The sequence below is a fragment of the Chanos chanos genome, chromosome 11, assembly GCF_902362185.1.
Source record: "Chanos chanos chromosome 11, fChaCha1.1, whole genome shotgun sequence".
Classification (NCBI taxonomy): domain Eukaryota; kingdom Metazoa; phylum Chordata; class Actinopteri; order Gonorynchiformes; family Chanidae; genus Chanos; species Chanos chanos.
This window is the reverse complement of record NC_044505.1, coordinates 19,415,884-19,432,736: the sequence shown is the minus strand read 5'-3', so window position 1 is coordinate 19,432,736 and position 16,853 is coordinate 19,415,884. Positions and strand designations below refer to the sequence as shown.

Sequence of the window (16,853 nt, the reverse complement as noted above, 5' to 3'; positions counted from 1 at the left end):
CCCGCAGTCATGTACGTGTGTAAAGAGCTTCATTCATTGGCCTGTTTTTGAAAAGAGGAAGAAAGATAAAGAAGGAGAGAAATTGCTCTGCCTTGCAATGCAACTGAAAAATGGCTCTGTTTACAGATCTACGTCTGCGGTGGTCACCAGCCGGCTGCTTTTCAACGCCTCCTCACCTGTGCCAAGTGAGAGCGTGGTGCTACAGGCTACCTCAACTCTGCTGGACTCTCGACTCTCCAGCCTCAATGGGACCGTGAGAGTGCTGAATGTCACCTACCTGAGTAAGTCTTGCTCTCCCATTCCACGCACCTCATTGGCCCGCTCACGCCATGTGGTCCCTGGGAGAACTGTCTCTTGTTGAGCCAACCATTTAAAGACAATATTCCTTTGCTCCACAGAACTGTCAGACACCTCCTACGCCATCACCTTCACATTCGCCATCAGCAACCTGAGCGTGCCCGCCAGCCCCGATCTGAGGAACGACACCTACCCCCAAATACAAAGCTCCATCAACAACGCGGTGAGTCCACTTTGCCACCTCTTATGAGGCAGCCCAGAGTCAAGTCTGTTTCTGCCAGCCCCAGTTTGACTAAGCTCTTCCCTTTTCCCATGCAGCTCAACCTTCTGCTGAACGAGCCCGACCAGCCAGCGTTTGCGCCGCAGAGCTCTAACTTCACGTAAGTGCACGGAGAGCGCCGTATTTGTAGTGAGATGCAGTGTTGCCACTGCCCTTTTTATATGCTTGTCCTCAGCTTCTTCATCTGAAGAGGTGCTTCTTGAATGGATCTGGGTTGTTTTCTTAAAGGATGGCTTCTTTTGCAGGAGTGCTGCAGCCCAGATTGAGGGGAGCATGGAGTATGTTTTCCAAGAGCAGGATGCCAAACAACCCGTCAGCTTCTTGAATGAAATTAGGAGAATCAGTAAGTTGCTCTAGACATTGGGCCATCATGTTGGCGTGCTGCTTGTTCCTCGCTCAGCCCCTCAAAGCGTTTGCTGGGCCTTGAACGATCAGGTCACAAGGGATGTCTTCTCTTGGGCTGCTAAGACTCTTCAACCCAGTCACCAAGCTGTAATTTCTTGTCCTTGCAGGTCAGACCACAACCACCTTTGCTCCCATCGCCACCACCCCAGGTCCCGCAGTCATGTACGTGTGTAAAGTGCTTCATTCACTGGCCTGTTTTTGAAAAGAGGAAGAAAAATATAGAAGGAAAGAAATTGCTCTGCCTTGCAATGCAACTGAAAAATGGCTCTGTTTACAGATCTACGTCTGCGGTGGTCACCAGCCGGCTGCTTTTCAACGCCTCCTCACCTGTGCCAAGTGAGAGCGTGGTGCTCCAGGCTACCTCAACTCTGCTGGACTCTCGACTCTCCAGCCTCAATGGGACCGTGAGAGTGCTGAATGTCACCTACCTGAGTAAGTCTTGCTCTCCCGTTCCACGCACCTCATTGGCGCGCTCACGCCATGTGGTCCCTGGGAGAACTGTCTCTCCTTGACTCAACCATTTAAAGACAACATTCCTTTGCTCCACAGAACTGTCAGACACCTCCTACGCCGTCACCTTCACATTCGCCATCAGCAACCTGAGCGTGCCCGCCAGCCCCGATCTGAGGAACGACACCTACCCCCAAATACAAAGCTCCATCAACAGCGCGGTGAGTCCACTTTGCCACCTCTTATGAGGCAGCCCAGAGTCAAGTCTGTTTCTGTCAGCCCCAGTTTGACTAAGCTCTTCCCTTTTCCCATGCAGCTCAACCTTCTGCTCAATGAGCCCGACCAGCCACCGTTTGAGGCGCAGAGCTCTAACTTCACGTGAGTGCACGGAGAGCGCCGTATTTGTAGTGAGATGCAGTGTTGCCACTGCCCTTTTTATATGCTTGTCCTCAGCTTCTTCATCTGAAGAGGTGCTTCTTGAATGGATCTGGGTTGTTTTCTTAAAGGATGGCTTCTTTTGCAGGAGTGCTGCAGCCCAGATTGAGGGGAGCATGGAGTATGTTTTCCAAGAGCAGGATGCCAAACAACCCGTCAGCTTCTTGAATGAAATTAGGAGAATCAGTAAGTTTCTCTTGACATTGGCCCATCATGTTGGCGTGCTGCTTATTCCTCGCTCAGCCCCTCAAAGCGTTTGCTGGGCCTTGAATGCTCAGGTCACAAGGGATATCTTCTCTTGGGCTGCTAGGACACTTCATCCCAGTCACCAAGCTGTCATTTTTTGTGCTTGCAGGTCAGACGGCAACCACCTTTGCTCCCGTCACCACCACCTCAGGTCCCGCAGTCATGTACGTGTGTAAAGAGCTTCATTCATTGGCCTGTTTTTGAAAAGAGGAAGAAAGATAAAGAAGGAGAGAAATTGCTCTGCCTTGCAATGCATCTGAAAAATGGCTCTGTTTACAGATCTACGTCTGCGGTGGTCACCAGCCGGCTGCTTTTCAACGCCTCCTCACCTGTGCCAAGTGAGAGCGTGGTGCTACAGGCTACCTCAACTCTGCTGGACTCTCGACTCTCCAGCCTCAATGGGACCGTGAGAGTGCTGAATGTCACCTACCTGAGTAAGTCTTGCTCTCCCATTCCACGCACCTCATTGGCCCGCTCACGCCATGTGGTCCCTGGGAGAACTGTCTCTTGTTGAGCCAACCATTTAAAGACAATATTCCTTTGCTCCACAGAACTGTCAGACACCTCCTACGCCATCACCTTCACATTCGCCATCAGCAACCTGAGCGTGCCCGCCAGCCCCGATCTGAGGAACGACACCTACCCCCAAATACAAAGCTCCATCAACAACGCGGTGAGTCCACTTTGCCACCTCTTATGAGGCAGCCCAGAGTCAAGTCTGTTTCTGCCAGCCCCAGTTTGACTAAGCTCTTCCCTTTTCCCATGCAGCTCAACCTTCTGCTGAATGAGCCCGACCAGCCAGCGTTTGCGCCGCAGAGCTCTAACTTCACGTAAGTGCACGGAGAGCGCCGTATTTGTAGTGAGATGCAGTGTTGCCACTGCCCTTTTTATATGCTTGTCCTCAGCTTCTTCATCTGAAGAGGTGCTTCTTGAATGGATCTGGGTTGTTTTCTTAAAGGATGGCTTCTTTTGCAGGAGTGCTGCAGCCCAGATTGAGGGGAGCATGGAGTATGTTTTCCAAGAGCAGGATGCCAAACAACCCGTCAGCTTCTTGAATGAAATTAGGAGAATCAGTAAGTTGCTCTTGACATTGGGCCATCATGTTGGCGTGCTGCTTGTTCCTCGCTCAGCCCCTCAAAGCGTTTGCTGGGCCTTGAACGATCAGGTCACAAGGGATGTCTTCTCTTGGGCTGCTAAGACTCTTCAACCCAGTCACCAAGCTGTAATTTCTTGTCCTTGCAGGTCAGACCACAACCACCTTTGCTCCCATCGCCACCACCCCAGGTCCCGCAGTCATGTACGTGTGTAAAGTGCTTCATTCACTGGCCTGTTTTTGAAAAGAGGAAGAAAAATATAGAAGGAAAGAAATTGCTCTGCCTTGCAATGCAACTGAAAAATGGCTCTGTTTACAGATCTACGTCTGCGGTGGTCACCAGCCGGCTGCTTTTCAACGCCTCCTCACCTGTGCCAAGTGAGAGCGTGGTGCTCCAGGCTACCTCAACTCTGCTGGACCCTCGACTCTCCAGCCTCAATGGGACCGTGAGAGTGCTGAATGTCACCTACCTGAGTAAGTCTTGCTCTCCCATTCCACGCACCTCATTGGCCCGCTCACGCCATGTGGTCCCTGGGAGAACTGTCTCTTGTTGAGCCAACCATTTAAAGACAACATTCCTTTGCTCCACAGAACTGTCAGACACCTCCTACGCCGTCACCTTCACATTCGCCATCAGCAACCTGAGCGTGCCCGCCAGCCCCGATCTGAGGAACGACACCTACCCCCAAATACAAAGCTCCATCAACAATGCGGTGAGTCCACTTTGCCACCTCTTATGAGGCAGCCCAGAGTCAAGTCTGTTTCTGCCAGCCCCAGTTTGACTAAGCTCTTCCCTTTTCCCATGCAGCTCAACCTTCTGCTGAACGAGCCCGACCAGCCAGCGTTTGCGCCGCAGAGCTCTAACTTCACGTAAGTGCATGGAGAGCGCCGTATTTGTAGTGAGATGCAGTGTTGCCACTGCCATTTTTACATGCTTGTCCTCAGCTTCTTCATCTGAAGAAGTGCTTCTTGGATGGACCTGGGTTGGTATCTTAAAGGATGGCTTCTTTTGCAGGAGTGCTGCAGCCCACATTGAGGGGAGCATGGAGTATGTTTTCCAAGAGCAGGATGCCAAACAACCCGTCAGCTTCTTGAATGAAATTAGGAGAATCAGTAAGTTGCTCTTGACATTGGCCCATCATGTTGGCGTGCTGCTTATTCCTCGCTCAGCCCCTCAAAGCGTTTGCTGGGCCTTGAACGCTCAGGTCACAAGGGATATCTTCTCTTGGGCTGCTAGGACACTTCATCCCAGTCACCAAGCTGTCATTTTTTGTGCTTGCAGGTCAGACGGCAACCACCTTTGCTCCCGTCACCACCACCTCAGGTCCCGCAGTCATGTACGTGTGTAAAGAGCTTCATTCATTGGCCTGTTTTTGAAAAGAGGAAGAAAAATAAAGAAGGAGAGAAATTGCTCTGCCTTGCAATGCAACTGAAAAATGGCTCTGTTTACAGATCGACGTCTGCGGTGGTCACCAGCCGGCTGCTTTTCAACGCCTCCTCACCTGTGCCAAGCGAGAGCGTGGTGCTCCAGGCTACCTCAACTCTGCTGGACTCTCGACTCTCCAGCCTCAATGGGACCGTGAGAGTGCTGAATGTCACCTACCTGAGTAAGTCTTGCTCTCCCATTCCACGCACCTCATTGGCCCGCTCACGCCATGTGGTCCCTGGGAGAACTGTCTCTTGTTGAGCCAACCATTTAAAGACAACATTCCTTTGCTCCACAGAACTGTCAGACACCTCCTACGCCGTCACCTTCACATTCGCCATCAGCAACCTGAGCGTGCCCGCCAGCCCCGATCTGAGGAACGACACCTACCCCCAAATACAAAGCTCCATCAACAATGCGGTGAGTCCACTTTGCCACCTCTTATGAGGCAGCCCAGAGTCAAGTCTGTTTCTGCCAGCCCCAGTTTGACTAAGCTCTTCCCTTTTCCCATGCAGCTCAACCTTCTGCTGAACGAGCCCGACCAGCCAGCGTTTGCGCCGCAGAGCTCTAACTTCACGTAAGTGCATGGAGAGCGCCGTATTTGTAGTGAGATGCAGTGTTGCCACTGCCATTTTTACATGCTTGTCCTCAGCTTCTTCATCTGAAGAAGTGCTTCTTGGATGGACCTGGGTTGGTATCTTAAAGGATGGCTTCTTTTGCAGGAGTGCTGCAGCCCAGATTGAGGGGAGCATGGAGTATGTTTTCCAAGAGCAGGATGCCAAACAACCCGTCAGCTTCTTGAATGAAATTAGGAAAATCAGTAAGTTGCTCTTGACATTGGCCCATCATGTTGGCGTGCTGCTTATTCCTCGCTCAGCCCCTCAAAGCGTTTGCTGGGCCTTGAACGCTCAGGTCACAAGGGATATCTTCTCTTGGGCTGCTAGGACACTTCATCCCAGTCACCAAGCTGTCATTTTTTGTGCTTGCAGGTCAGACGGCAACCACCTTTGCTCCCGTCACCACCACCTCAGGTCCCGCAGTCATGTACGTGTGTAAAGAGCTTCATTCATTGGCCTGTTTTTGAAAAGAGGAAGAAAAATAAAGAAGGAGAGAAATTGCTCTGCCTTACAATGCAACTGAAAAATGGCTCTGTTTACAGATCTACGTCTGCGGTGGTCACCAGCCGGCTGCTTTTCAACGCCTCCTCACCTGTGCCAAGTGAGAGCGTGGTGCTCCAGGCTACCTCAACTCTGCTGGACTCTCGACTCTCCAGCCTCAATGGGACCGTGAGAGTGCTGAATGTCACCTACCTGAGTAAGTCTTGCTCTCCCATTCCACGCACCTCATTGGCCCGCTCACGCCATGTGGTCCCTGGGAGAACTGTCTCTTGTTGAGCCAACCATTTAAAGACAACATTCCTTTGCTCCACAGAACTGTCAGACACCTCCTACGCCGTCACCTTCACATTCGCCATCAGCAACCTGAGCGTGCCCGCCAGCCCCGATCTGAGGAACGACACCTACCCCCAAATACAAAGCTCCATCAACAACGCGGTGAGTCCACTTTGCCACCTCTTATGAGGCAGCCCAGAGTCAAGTCTGTTTCTGCCAGCCCCAGTTTGACTAAGCTCTTCCCTTTTCCCATGCAGCTCAACCTTCTGCTCAATGAGCCCGACCAGCCACCGTTTGAGGCGCAGAGCTCTAACTTCACGTGAGTGCACGGAGAGCGCCGTATTTGTAGTGAGATGCAGTGTTGCCACTGCCCTTTTTATATGCTTGTCCTCAGCTTCTTCATCTGAAGAGGTGCTTCTTGAATGGATCTGGGTTGTTTTCTTAAAGGATGGCTTCTTTTGCAGGAGTGCTGCAGCCCAGATTGAGGGGAGCATGGAGTATGTTTTCCAAGAGCAGGATGCCAAACAACCCGTCAGCTTCTTGAATGAAATTAGGAGAATCAGTAAGTTGCTCTTAATTGAATGATAGGATGGATTTATCATGCAAGTATTATAATCATTTTGGAATATTAGAATCATACTCTTTTTTGCATACTCTAATCCTGTACTCTTCATCTCATAATAATTTTAATCTTTTTCAGTTGTAGTAACTACTCAGTCACCAACAACAGCAAGCCCTATTCCCCAGAGCACCACTGAAGTGCCAACTGTGTATGTACTTAAATTTTGTTGGATTTCTTTACTTCACACACTATACTTTCAATCATTGTTTCATCTTGACATAACAATTATCTCATATGCTCTTTTGCAGTCTTGGGACTGTTTTAATCTATATTCGACTGGTGTTCAACACCCTGAGGCCAGTTCCCACTGAGTCTGAGGTTCTCAATGCAGCCAGTGCACTCCTTGATGCACGTCTCAGGACAATAGGAGCAGTTAGAGCTCAGTCCCTCAACAATCCTGTTAGAATAGAGAACATCACCTATATCAGTATGTCATCCCATTTCCTCCCTTTGTCTAATGTACTTTTGATTTTAAGATAGACAAGGTACAAATATTCTAACATTTTCTTCGCCTCAAACTGATATGTTTTGACCATGTCCAACCATTCCCCAAATAATAAGGTTCAAACTCAAGACAGGTTGCTTATATTGATTACAAAATATGAAAACAGGTATTAATAATAAATTCTGACATTTAAATTCTGTGATTAAAATTAGTAAGGATTTGTTTGCTTCTGCTTTGTAATATTTGTGTTTGTTTGCTTTTCAGAATTAAACAACACTTCCTATGCCCTTACCTTTGCATTTGGTATCAGCAATGTGAGCATGTCAGAGAAATTTGAGCTCAGAGAGAGCACATACAATTCAATCCAGGACTCAATCAATAATCTGGTGAGTATTTGTCAGAGTTTTAATACTGGATGAACTCACAAACAAGGCTAAGGGTAGTTTCATTTTTAAATTACCTTTACTCTTTCAAGGTTATGTTTAAAAAGCAAGCCATTTTAAACAACAAGATATCAAAGTTGTTGTCTTTTCAGTATTTCTCAAATATCTTTTTTCTTACGTTTCATTTTTTCTTCAAATTATATTGCAGCTGAACGTAATACTGAATGAACAAAGGGCACAGCCATTTGTCTTCCAGAGGGCTAACTTCACGTAAGTAACTTCCCTTACATTTTCAGCAGGACACACTAAAGCTAAATTTCAAAGTTTGCATTTGATTGTTGAATAATAACCACATAGTGAACCAGAACTGGTTGTTAACTGACTTGCACAAGCAGCACAATACAGTTTGTGTTTTAATATGAAAACTTTTGACAGTTTATTGATTGTGCATTTATCTGATGAATTTTCAGGAGCAATGGCACAGTTATCCTGGCTAATGTTGTGTATGTCTACCGGGAGGGAGACATTAACACACCCAGTGGCTTCCTGGCTGAGATACTCAAAGTTAGCGGTATGTTTCACTCATGGATAAAACTGGATCACTGTCTTCACATACAGAGTGAATTTCTGGTAATAATTTTGTAAAAGTTTATGTATTTGCTTTATGGAATTCCATATTGTCCTCCAGGTCTCTTAAATACCACCACAACTACCACTGCAAATCCCACCACTACGAAGCCCACCACTACAAAGCCTGCCACTACAGAGCCGATCACTGTCATGCCCACTGTCCTAAATACTACGGTGTTTGGAAACAGCACTGACTCTGGAGGTTTCCCTGGTTGGGCCTTAGCCATCATCATCCCCTGTGGTATTGCCATCATCCTCGTCCCTCTGTGGATCCTCCTTTGTGTAAGTAGTCTTTAAATGTGTTTGTATTGAGAATATGGGCATCATCACTTGCATTACAGATTTTAGCAAGCAGTGCATCTGTCATATCCACATGGTTACGTACATTTATTGATCAGGTGATAGACAATGTTCCTGACCTATCCTTTACTTAATATAATATTTCCCCTTTTCTCTCTCTCTAGTGCTTACTTTGCGGCTGTTGTGGTGCAATCAGGAGGCGATGGAGACGAAGGCGATCCTATAACGTCCAGTACACCACTCGGAACGGCCTCTTCTAAACTGGAATGCATTTTAACAAACACAGAAGGGCTTTTCTCTTTGAAAACTAACACTGTAATCATAATTCACACTTTAAATACCTGCACTTTCTGCTGATCCTAACTTGCAACTGTACTGTGTAGCTAGCCCATGTTTCATTTTAGTCATTTTACAATATGTACCTGAACCCTTGGGTGTCTGCGTGATTTATGTTACAATATTTACCAATTTTAGTATCATGATGGCATTTTATTTAATTTATTGAAACATTGTTATGAGACATTCTTAGTTACTTATATACTTATTTCTTAGTTCTTAGTTCTTATTTATTTTGCTTCTGAAGTTACTTAATCATGTTTACAAGTACGTTAAAATAAAATATCTTTTTAATATTTTTATTGAAACTTATAGGGAATCCCACAGTAAATGAATAATTGTTTGTTTGTTTTCTTTCCACACATGCACTTCATCAAAAGAAAAAATAGGTTCATATTTATATAATAATCACTGTGAAGAATCACTTATGAAATCCAACAGTTTTTTTGCAAATGTTCCTCTGTCATTTAAATGTATTTATACAGAAATCAATTGATATTTATATTGTTACTCTTATGCTCTGCATATTTAAGTCTGTTGTACCCTCTATGTTCTAAATAATTCCAAGCAGTGCATATGTGAAATCTTTAAGGGTTAGTAATTAATATAACATAATTAATATCATAAAAATCAATTAATACAATTAACATAATTGATAAATAATCAGTGAAAACCAATTATTTCTGCCACATAAATTGTGTATCCAGATGCATGTTTAGTTAATGCATCAAATTAATAAGGCTGTGCTTTATTGCATTTTTTCGTTAGATGTGTAAAACTAAGAGTAGCATGACATGTGCTGTGATGCAAACTCTGTGTGTGTGTGTGTGTGTGTGTGTGTGTGTGTGTGTGTGCGTGCACGCACGCACGTGTGTGCCAGTATGTCAGCAATGTTCATATGCTACATTGCTTACTTTAAACATATAAAATAACACTGGTCAAAATAGCCTATTTGTAAAAATGTCCCTTGGTAATGTGTCAGTCCTAATAATGAATTATGATTAGTTTAACGTGGTTCTACTTAGGCATTCAAGTCCAGAAAGACTCACGAATCTCATATCTCCAATATTTACATCTTAATTTATATCTCCAAGTATAGTTCCATATTTCTATGACTGATTATATGGATATCCACTCCATTTCTGAGCTTAGGGAGTATAAACTCTCACAGAGAAATGGTATTTGAAGAAGAACATATTTTGACGCAGCATTTCTTTATGTCTTTTTCTAAGGTGTGTTTTTGAATGAGCCAATGAGTTGTGGGCTCTGACCCATTTCTCTACACACCGCCATTGTGCTATACCCCTAATTAGGCTGTTTGTGGCCCTTTTTTAGCTCACACGGTTCTTGCCATTCACCTATGACCTCTCTCATCAGTAAGCTGTAAATGAATCCATCCATTCTTATCCTCCTGCTTTATATAACAAGCTACGTGGCTGTCTGTGTACTGGGCCTTAAGATAACTCATTTCTTTGTGTTTTCATTCTTTGATCTATGACTTTGGTAAAGAGGGTGCGGTTTGTGTCACTGAGTGACAAGTACCGTTCAGCTGTCATCTGTCAAGGGAGCTTGCACGTGTCATTGTAAAACAGGAATGTAAAATGAGTTTGTGAGAGCTTAACAGGAACCATAACAAGAAGCGGAATAACTGACAGTTTAGGATTTGTAGAGGTTGTGCTGTATTAACTGATTGTCCAGGCTGGAGTGTATTGCACAAATACGCATCTGTGAAAGGTCTCATATTAAAATTCACATCCTTTTACGACCACTTGATTACAACTTTGAATTGTCCATCCACCAATCACTTTTCCAAATTCCATTACAAATGGCAAATAGTCAGACTTTTCTGAGTCCGCCTTTTCTGAGGGAACTAAAATGGATTCATTTACGTTTAAGATACAGTTCCATCCGGTACCATGGCCTGGTTAGAAATTTTTAGAAGGCACTGTGTTTATAATTAGGTGAATCTGTAATCTTATAATTTTATTGATCATTCATATGGACTGAGGTGTGCCACATGACACATTCTCAGAGGTGATTTCATTTATGTCATAGTGCACTGTAGTTAAGCTGTTGCAATGAACTCAAGTCAAAAAAACAAAAACAGAAGAATGCACGCACTCTCTTTGACATTACTGAATTGTGTAATAATCAGGTGCCTCGCAATGGAACCCTGCCAAATAAAACAGTCAAGCATTCTATTCTATTCTATTCTGTTCTGTTCTATTCATTTCAAAATCCTTTCCACAACTCCTTTTTCTGTTCTGTGTTTTTCTTTTTTGCTTTTCTTTTCCATGATAGAACATACTTTTTAGAAATAAATAATGGAAAATTCCAGACATATGGTCTGATTAAATTTAAAAAATAACCTGTAGAGTACTTGCAAGTGACACTGTTTTATCAAATAAATAGGTCTCTGCATTCACTGCTAATACCTTTTTTAATCACTGAAATCTCTCTCTCTCTACCTCTCTCTCTCTCTCTCTCTCTCTCTTTCTCTCTCTCTCTCTCTCTCTCACTTGCTCTCTCTCTGTGTCTCTCTCATAAGTTCTTGGCTACTCTTCTCTATCCCTGAGTCAGAGTGCCCCCACCACAACCCACCCCACCCCAGGTCTGTCAGTTTCTCTAATCAAGAGAAAACAGAGTGAACAGGGTGCTACTAAACAACACAGGAAAGCTAATAGACAACTCTGAGTCTTTAACATACAAATAAAGAGCTAATGCTTCAGAGATAATGTAGAAAGCACTCATAAAGAAAGCAGTCTGGTGCGAAAAGTTGGTATCTTTTGTAAATTCCCTGTCTCCTTATTTTGACCAGTAGATGGCAGTCTGACAGTGGGCTTTGGTATTTCCATGGTAGTCTTTTAGCAGCTTAACAAGGCAAAGGCAAACCCATCGCGCTCATTCCTCATTAAGAAAAAGCAATGTTTACTATTTTATTGTAAAGTTTCTATGCTAAAACTGAATTGGGCACAAAATCCATAAATCACAAAGCGTTTTTTGGTTTAGAGAAGTAGGCACTCATAAGTGAAGATGTTATAATAGATGTTATATAGATGAATTAATGTTCATATTTCTGAACACTGAGAGATAAGGTAAAACTACGCTATAATGTCTGTCTAACTGAATAAGAAACATTTGTATTCTGCCTTCTGGCTTGTAAACACCTATACTTTGTCCTCTAGTCAATTCCACAGCACACCAGTTAGGCCATGAACAGGCTACAGCTTTTGCTATATGAAAGATATGATGAACACAGTGCTGTTTGTCATCCCAAAGGCACACTAATTTTGCAACATAACATGTCTTTATTGATAGACATTCAACATGCATTGGCCATTACAGGCCCATCAAAGGCTACTGTCCTTAAGCAAAGCAGCAGGCATCATGCAACTCAACTCTTTCAAGTTATACTCCTGACCAAATTCAACTACAATATAAATAGGGCATGAAATTAAATATTATATAAAATAAAACAATTTCAATGCAAATCTTTATATCAAACCAAAATCTCTATTGGATGAGTAGCATGGTCAGAAAGGATAAAAGATCATTTTCTTTTCTTTTTGATCATGATGTTGGCTGATAGCTTCTACCCTCATATCTACAAAGTTTTTCTAAGTTTGATTTTTGTGGCGTAGCAGAGGAGTTCATCGGGCTCACGCCTGCACAGTTTGATTGACAGCCGTCACAGCCTCTTGATGACCGCCCTCATTGGTCTCTTCTCAGCCATTGGGTGAAAGCCAGGCTTTTAGAAAAACTTGGCTATGTTGCATTTTGACATGGCCCTATTAAATAAAGTAGAAACTATGCTGCAACAGCACAAGTGGATCATGTGCTGGGCAGGTAAAAGAATGCATCCATGTGTTTTTATTTCTGACAATTAAAAACCAAACAACCAACAAAAATGCAGGACATTATCTCAATACACAAGATGCAGGACAAAGGGTCAAAATGCCATGCAATACAACGCAAAGTGGGACACCTGGTCACTCTATCAAAGTACAATAAAAGTTTATAGGGTCCAGGAGTTTTTTTTGTTGTTGGTCCCTGCTTGTTTGTTTGGAATGTTTCTCCACAGTACGAGGACGCACCCCCGTTTTTAAACCAACCACTCAGAATCTAAGGTCCCGTCCAGTCAGTTTTCTGTGCGTGCATGGCATACAGTGAAAGTGACCAATAGCATTGTTTGCAACTGCAGTGTGAAATTTGCTTTGGGGAAGAGGGTTGCCTGTATGTTGGAGAAGCAAGTCACAGAAGGATTGCAGAAGTTGTACTCTGTCGTTGTACCCTTTTGATAGTGCGGATTTTGAAAATGGTTTGCAAAAGAACAATTGAGTTTTCTAACAGACAGCGAAGTGGGGAAGCTACACTTGTGCACCGGGAATATCCAATCATTCCAATGCCGAGTCCAAACGAAAACAAACAACTGGTGTCCATGTTAATTTCATTTTTAAGAAGATGTCTGAACAGCAGTAAATGTTCATGCAGAATGTTATTCGGCAGTTGGACATGACAGAGTCAGACATCAGAGAGCTCAAAGAGGTGCAAGAGGAGTCTGCCCCAAAAAAGAAAATGAGTGGGAAATTACTCTGTTTCGGTAAGTTTATCTCTGTAGCCTTCTGGCTTTTGTTTTTGACTGCCGCACATTCTGATACGTTCACAATTTTTTATCTGCTTTATCCCTAAATGTGGTTGAATTTAACTCTTGCACTAATTTTGCTTTTACAGGAAGTTGTGCGGAGAATGCATAACGCTGAAAACAACGTGCTCAGATATGATCCACAGACAAAGTAAGCCAACGTGTTTTGTTGGTATATCATCTCGATTGTTTGATAACAGTACCTGGAATTCTAAATGAACTTTTAATCAATCCTCCTTTCTTCTCCACTTTTTTCCTCTCTTTAGCATCCTGCAAGACCTGTTGAGACTACTCAAAAGTGTTACAGGATGAACCAAGAAGAGAATCTAATGAAGAAAGAGGAGGGCAGGATCACCACTCGCACGAGGCAAAGGAAGAGAAAAGTAAGTCAAAACATAATAATTTCCCCGGTAGTGCTTAGACTTTTTCTCCATTTACTGTTTCTAGTGGTCTAATTTCTGTTTTCCCTGTATTTTGCAGCTGCACAAAGCTACAGCTAGTGTTCTTTAAACTGAGGAAGAGGTTGCCATATGGAAGACTGCAATGGTAGATATGATTTCTAAAGAGAAGGACGCCATCTTGGATGAAGGCCAGTGTGGGTCCTCCAGCCCGTTGCACTCTCTGCACTGTGTGGGGTGCTACAGAATAGACTGGACGAAGACCAAAATATACATAAATATGTTGTGAATCACCGTGCATGAGTTGGTGTGGATCCTTTATGTTCCAAAAAAGCATTTATATTATATTCTATAATATTACAGTATATTCTGTCCTAATCTATTCTCTTATATTATATCTCATACACTGATTATATATATATATATATATATATATATATATATATATATATATATATATATATAAGACTTTTGACCAGTTGCAGGATACCTGGTGGCAGGTGTGAAGTACAAATGTTCCCTTGCAAGCACCCCCAGGGGATTATTCACTATGGCAACTAAGGTCTCTAGGCAGACCCCCAAACCTGGTACATATCCAGTAGTATTCCAGGCTGTGTAACAGGGCTACAAACTCCCGGATACATCTGATTATCTGTGGAGTATCCGGAAGTATACAGGAGTATTCCAGTCTGGATACACCTCTTCTCATGCAGTGTAAGTACCGGCACCCACTCCCTCTGGTCCTGTCCGCTATAGAGCAGCTTCGGGGGGCTCAATATTTCACCAAGTTGGACCTCCGATGCGTCCTCAATCTGATCCATATCCGGGAAGGAAACGAGTGGAAGACAGCCTTTAGTACCACCTCCGGCCATTATGAATATCTGGTGATGCCGTTTGGGTTGGTGAACGCACCCTCTGTCTTCCAGGCCATGGTGAACAATGTCCTGAGGGACATGCTGGGGAGATTTGTCATTGCTTACACAGACAATATTCTTATCTACTCTGCCACTCTCCCTGAGCATGTCGCACACGTTCACCTGGTCTTGGCTTGTCTACTTAAACACCAGCTCTATGTGAAGGCAGAGAAGTACGTGTTTCATCAAACCACTGTCTCTTTTCTGGGACACGTGATCAAACCGGAGGGAGCTAGAATGGAGGAGAAAAAGATCAAAGCGGTGGCAGAATGGCCAGAGCCCACATCAGTGAAAGAACTCCAACGTTTTACGGGCTTCGCCAACTTCCAAGAAACTGGGAGTCACAGTAAGCCTCACCTTCACCCAGAGTCGAATGGCCAGGCTGAGCTGCCGATCCAGGGCCCGGGGAGGTTTTTACACAGCTATTGCCACCGCTGCCAGCATGACTGGTCCCAGTTCTTGCTATGGGGCGAATACGCTCAGAATTCCCTGCACCACTCATCCACCGGTTTGACCCCTTTCCAATGCATGCTCGGGTATCAGCCTCCCCTGTGTCCCTGGAACCCAAGCAAAATCAAAGCTCCAGCGGTGGATGCTTGGTTTCGGCGGGTGGAGAAAGTTTGGGAAATGGCCCACAAAATTTCACCAACCTTTCATATTTCTCTCCTCAGGCTGTTGATCCCTGGTCCACTGGCTGATGCGCTTCCCAGGATGCACCACGTCCCGCGCTGGATATCAATTGCACACCAGCTTACGCAGTGAGCACTCTATTAGACTTCGGACGCCGCCAGGGACGCATGCAGTATCTAGTGGACTGGGAGGGGTTTGGCCCCAAGGAGCTAAACTGGGTCCCTTTCTCGGACATCCTGGACTCTAATCTCATCATTGATTTCCATCAAGCCCACCCAGATCGCCCAGCTCCTCACCCCCAGGGATGGGGTGAGGGGGTACTGTAATGACCTCATCTCCTCCCTCACCAGTTTCAGCTATTCAGCGCTCAGTGTTGCCAGTTTACTAATCATCGGTCTGATCACTCTCATTCTGCACTTTGGTTTTCCCCGATTCTCCTCGCTGTTTAAACCCCTCTGTTGTATCAGTGAGTGTGAAGTCTACAACTTCCATGTGTTTACTGAGCTGTCTATATTATTCTTGCTATTCTGTCTCCTGGTACTCTGCTACCAAAACCTGAGTGTTTTTAAATGTTTTTTGATACACTTTGTTTATATTAATTAGATTTTTTAAATTGTATTTTTTAAATACAAAAAATTAATTTTGAAGAAGGATGCAAATGGTCAAAGGAAATTCTGGGGAGTTTTGAAATGCAATTCTCTGCATTTTTAGTGGCTATACTGCTGCAACAAAGGGAGAAACAATATCTCCTTTGCTCCCTAAGTTGCTGTGCCCTTGCCGCTCACGCAAATAACAAAGTACAATACATACAGGCTCTCGATAGAAATCATACAATTTTTTATTTTGTTGGGTCTCACACGAAGTTCCATAGTGCTGAACAGAGGGTGTATAAAGGAAACATACAACACTCTCCCTAGAAAAGAATTTCAAAGTGAAAAGGCTTGGGTGGAGTATTCCTTCGTTTTTAGTCCTTTATGCGCGTCACGCAGCGTGACAAGATTTCATATGTATCAATACAGGTATTTTCAGTAGCCAGGATACACCCTGCACCTAAACATACCAACTATCACCTGTATTTCAAAATGACTCAGACTGCTTTTGGTTAAGTTTGTTGTGCATGGTTTCAAAAACTTTATCAGATCTCCTACACTTAGTTTAAAGTTTTAATTATCTGCATGCTGTGTGCTACATTCACCTCAACAGTCAAACTGTGAGTCGCAGAAAAATTCCTCGACGTTCCAGGTTTTACATATTATGGTTTAGACTAGATCAGTTAAATCTGCATGAGGTAAAAACCAGCCCATTGTTTCTTCATGTGTATGTCTTTAAGTTTAAGTTTCTGTGATTGCACACACACACTGTGAACAGTGAATTTGTCCTCTGCATTTAACCCATCCAACACACCAGTAGCAAACACTTACACCAGACACAGGAACAGGAACAGTATTTCTTGGGAAGCGCTGGGGTTAACTGCCTTGCTCAAGGGCCTGGGAATTGAACCGGCAACCCTCCAGTCACATGCCTGGTTCT

General features: G+C 44.1%; 1 protein-coding gene across 1 annotated transcript in view; it reads left to right on the top strand.

Annotated features, from left to right (window-relative positions):
• The window catches only part of LOC115823791 (mucin-2-like), a gene marked incomplete at its 3' end in the record, with an annotated part of 31,977 nt that overhangs the window by 7,322 nt on the left and 7,802 nt on the right, over positions 1 to 16,853 (top strand). Inside the window, exons 8-16 of the mRNA XM_030787817.1 lie at positions 1,090 to 1,144; positions 1,749 to 1,810; positions 3,356 to 3,410; positions 6,281 to 6,342; positions 7,944 to 8,044; positions 8,162 to 8,385; positions 13,471 to 13,532; positions 14,450 to 15,311; positions 15,404 to 15,645. Of these exons, the coding sequence (XP_030643677.1) occupies positions 1,090 to 1,144; positions 1,749 to 1,810; positions 3,356 to 3,410; positions 6,281 to 6,342; positions 7,944 to 8,044; positions 8,162 to 8,385; positions 13,471 to 13,532; positions 14,450 to 15,311; positions 15,404 to 15,645 (1,725 nt within the window). The remainder of the gene's footprint in view (positions 1 to 1,089; positions 1,145 to 1,748; positions 1,811 to 3,355; positions 3,411 to 6,280; positions 6,343 to 7,943; positions 8,045 to 8,161; positions 8,386 to 13,470; positions 13,533 to 14,449; positions 15,312 to 15,403; positions 15,646 to 16,853) is intronic.